Source organism: Eimeria mitis, genomic scaffold, assembly GCF_000499745.2.
Source record: "Eimeria mitis Houghton genomic scaffold, Emh_scaff911, whole genome shotgun sequence".
NCBI classification, from domain to species: domain Eukaryota; phylum Apicomplexa; class Conoidasida; order Eucoccidiorida; family Eimeriidae; genus Eimeria; species Eimeria mitis.
This window is the reverse complement of record NW_013576707.1, coordinates 11,947-15,283: the sequence shown is the minus strand read 5'-3', so window position 1 is coordinate 15,283 and position 3,337 is coordinate 11,947. Positions and strand designations below refer to the sequence as shown.

The 3,337-nt window shown below is 53.3% G+C and overlaps 1 protein-coding gene across 1 annotated transcript; it reads right to left on the bottom strand.

Moving 5' to 3' along the window:
- Positions 1 to 1,745: 1,745 nt before the first annotated feature.
- Positions 1,746 to 2,162, bottom strand: EMH_0025200 (uncharacterized protein; the record flags this gene model as incomplete). Its single annotated transcript, XM_013502415.1, has 1 exon — positions 1,746 to 2,162. One exon carries the CDS (start codon positions 2,160 to 2,162, stop codon positions 1,746 to 1,748), a length of 417 nt encoding a protein of 138 aa, XP_013357869.1.
- Positions 2,163 to 3,337: the final 1,175 nt, after the last annotated feature.

Here is a 3,337-nt window from a genome sequence, read left to right as displayed (position 1 = left end):
GCTGCTCAAGTGTTATGCAGCTTATATATACGGACCCGTGGGCACAGCTGCGGCAGCAGCTGCTGCTGTTACTGGCGCTGGTGTTATCGTTGCTGTTTCTGCTGCTGCTGCTGTTGCTGCTGTTGCTGCTGTTGCTGCTGTCGTTGAGGCTACTCCTGTGTTGCTGCTGCTGCTGTTGCTGCATTTGCCGTTATTGTCTACAGCAGCAGCAGCTACCTAAACGGATGCGCTAACACGCAATCGAGAGAATCGATGCAGCAGCAGCAGCAGCTGCTGCTGCTGCTGCTGCTGCTGCTGCACTATGAGCAGCAGCAGCAGCCTTTGGGACTGCTGCCGACAGCGCAGCAGCAGCACCGGCAGCAGCAGCAGCAGCAGCAGCAGTGGGGAGATAGGTAGCTGTGTTATTTGTTTATCTTTTGTCTTTTTCTAAAGGATTCTTAAGAAGAACATATTTGGCAGCAACAGCAGCAGCAGCAGCAGCAGCAGCAGCAGCAGGACACCATCACTGCTCGCATGCTCGCCTACAGCACAACGACGAACAGCAGCAGCAGCAGCAGCAGCAGCAGCAGCAGCACCAGATGCAGATGCTGCTGAAACTCTAACACAGCAGGAAGTATTTCTAAACACAGCAAAAACAGCAGCAACTGCAGCAACAGCAGCAGCAACACGGTGTCGCCTTCATAGCAACACCAACAGCAGCAGCAGCACCAGCAGCAGCAGCAGCAGCAGCAACAGCAACAGCAGCAGCAACAGTGTGTCTGTCTAGGTAACTGCAGCCCGACGGAACTCAGAGGAGCTGCAGCAGGAACGTCCTCCACTTACACAGGAGCATTAGCAGCAACAACCCCAAAGTTAGCAGCAGCAGCAACAGCAGCAGCAGCAGCAGCAAGAGCAACAGCAGCAGCAGCAAAAATGAAGAAGTCTGCTGCTCCGACGGGTGTGGAAAAGCGGCAGCAGCAGCAGCAGCTTCCGCTGCTGAAGCGGGCCCTCAATGCAGAGCAGTATGAGTGGGATAAGGTAAGCAAATATCTCTCCTGCTGCTGCTGCTGTTGCTGCTGCTGCTGCTGCTGCTGTTCTGTTGCTGCCCCTCTGTCTCTCTCTTAGTGCTGCTGTTCCTGCTGCTGCTGCAGTTTGCCTTCTTGAGGTTGCTCCTGCGGCAGCAGCAACAACAGAAACAGCAGCAGCAACAGTAGCATAATGTTTTGTTCTTGCTGCTGCTGCTGCTGCTGCTGCTGCTGCCGCTGCTGCCTTGCAATAACATCTGCATGTGACGCATGAGGAAGAGGATGAATACAAGCAGCAGCAGCAACAGCAGCAGCAGCATCAGCAGCACCATAAGCAGGCAACACCAGTATCAGCAGCATCAGCAGCATCAGCAGCAGCAGCAGCAGCATCAGCAGCATCAACAGCAGCAGCAGCAGCAGGAGCAGCAACACTGTGTGTGTGTGTGTTGTGTTTCAGATGGACTGTAAGAGTGTGTTGTTTTGGTTGAAGCAAATGGTGGGGTTGCTGCTGGGGTGTATATTGGGGTGCATGCAGCTATCTGGTTTTCCTTTTATTTTCTTTTTTATTTTTTTTCAGTTTTTTATTTCTCTTTTGTGGATAAAAAAAACTAAAGCTATTCCGCTTCTCTTCTCTCATATACATATCGTCACNTTATTTCTCTTTTGTGGATAAAAAAAACTAAAGCTATTCCGCTTCTCTTCTCTCATATACATATCGTCACAGAGGGATTGCCCCCAGGTCTAGGAATGTTCTTGGTACAAACCCTGCTGCTGCTGCTGCTGCTGCTGCTGCTGCTGCTGCTGCTGCTGCTGCTGGTGCTGGTGGTGCTGTTGCTGCTGCTGCTGCCGTTGCTGCTGCTGGTCGTGCTGTGGCTGCTGCTGCTGCTGTTGCTGCTGCAGTTGCTGCTGCTGGTGGTGCTGTTGCTGCTGCTGCTGCTGTTGCTGCTGCTGGTAGTGCTGTTGCTGCTGCTGGTGGTGCTGTTGTTGCTGCTGCTGTCCTTGCTGCTGCTGGTGGTGCCGTTGCTGCTGCTCTTCCTCCGGGTGCTGTTGCTGCTCGTGCTGCTGTTGCTCGTGTTGCTGTTGCTGCTGCTGCTCGTGCTGCTGGTGTTGCTGCTCGTGCTGCTGCTGCTGCTGCTGCTGCTGCTGGTCTGCTTCCATTCAAAGTTTTGCTCTTGCTGCTGCTTACAGACACTGCTGGACTCTTTGCTGTTGCTGCTGCTGCTGCTGCTGCTGCTTCTGCTGCTGCTGCTGCTGCTGTTGCTGCTGCAGCTCGCGTGGACTGTCAGCTATACCATTTTCTATCCGAGGTGACCGCCGACGCCATCCCCGCACAAGCTGCTGCAGCAGCAGCAGCAGCTGCTGCTGCTGCTGCTGCTGGTGCTGCTGCAGTTGCAGCGGCCACCCCTGCTGTAGTAGCTACAGCAGCCCAGGCAGCAGCAGCAGCAATAGCAGCAGCAGCAGCAGCAATAGCAGCAGCAGCAGCAGCAGCGAAAGCAGCACCACGAAACTGCTGCAGCAGCAGCTGCTGCAGCAGCAGCTGCTGCAGCACACGCCGCTGCCCGGCTCCAGCGATCCGCGTGAGAGCCCGAGCTGCTACTGCTGCTGCTGCAGCGTCACCAGCAGCAGCAGCAGCAGCAGCAGCAGCAGCATCTGCTGCTGCTGCTGCTTGTGACTGATGGCTTTCTGTTTTTGGCATTGGGCCGCGAGCCGCACCTTAAAGGTTGAGTTCTGGTGTATGTTCATCTCTGTCTCCAGCAGCAGCAGCAGCAGCAGCAGCAGGAGCAGCAGCAGCAGCAGCAGCAGCAGCAGCAGCAGGCGAAGCAGCAGCACCAGCAGCAGCACGTGTGTATCGTGTGTGTTCTCTGTGGCCTTCTCTCTCTGTGTTGCTGCTGCTGAGGTATCTGCTGCAGCAGTGTTGCTGCTGCTGCTGCTTCTGTTTCTCTTTGTTGTTTCTTTTTCTTTTTCTTTTTCTTTCTGTCTCCCCCCCTAGAGATAAAGATAGAGATGGAGACAAAGAGACAAAGAGAAAAAGAAGAAAATAAAACGACGCTGTCTCTCTATTTGTCTCTTCCTTTCTTTCTTTCTCTCTCTCTCTCTCTATTTGTCTCTGTCTCTCTTTCTTTCTTTCTCTCTCTCTATTTGTCTCTGTCTCTCTTTCTTTCTTTCTCTCTCTATTTGTCTCTTTCTTTCTTTCTTTCTCTATTTGTCTCTGTCCCTCTCTCTTTCTCTCTCTATTTGTCTCTGTCTCTCTTTCTCTCTTTCTATCGCTCCCCTCTACCTCTCCGTTTCTGTCTCTGTCTGTCTCTGTCTCCATCTCTGCCTATGTCTCTCTC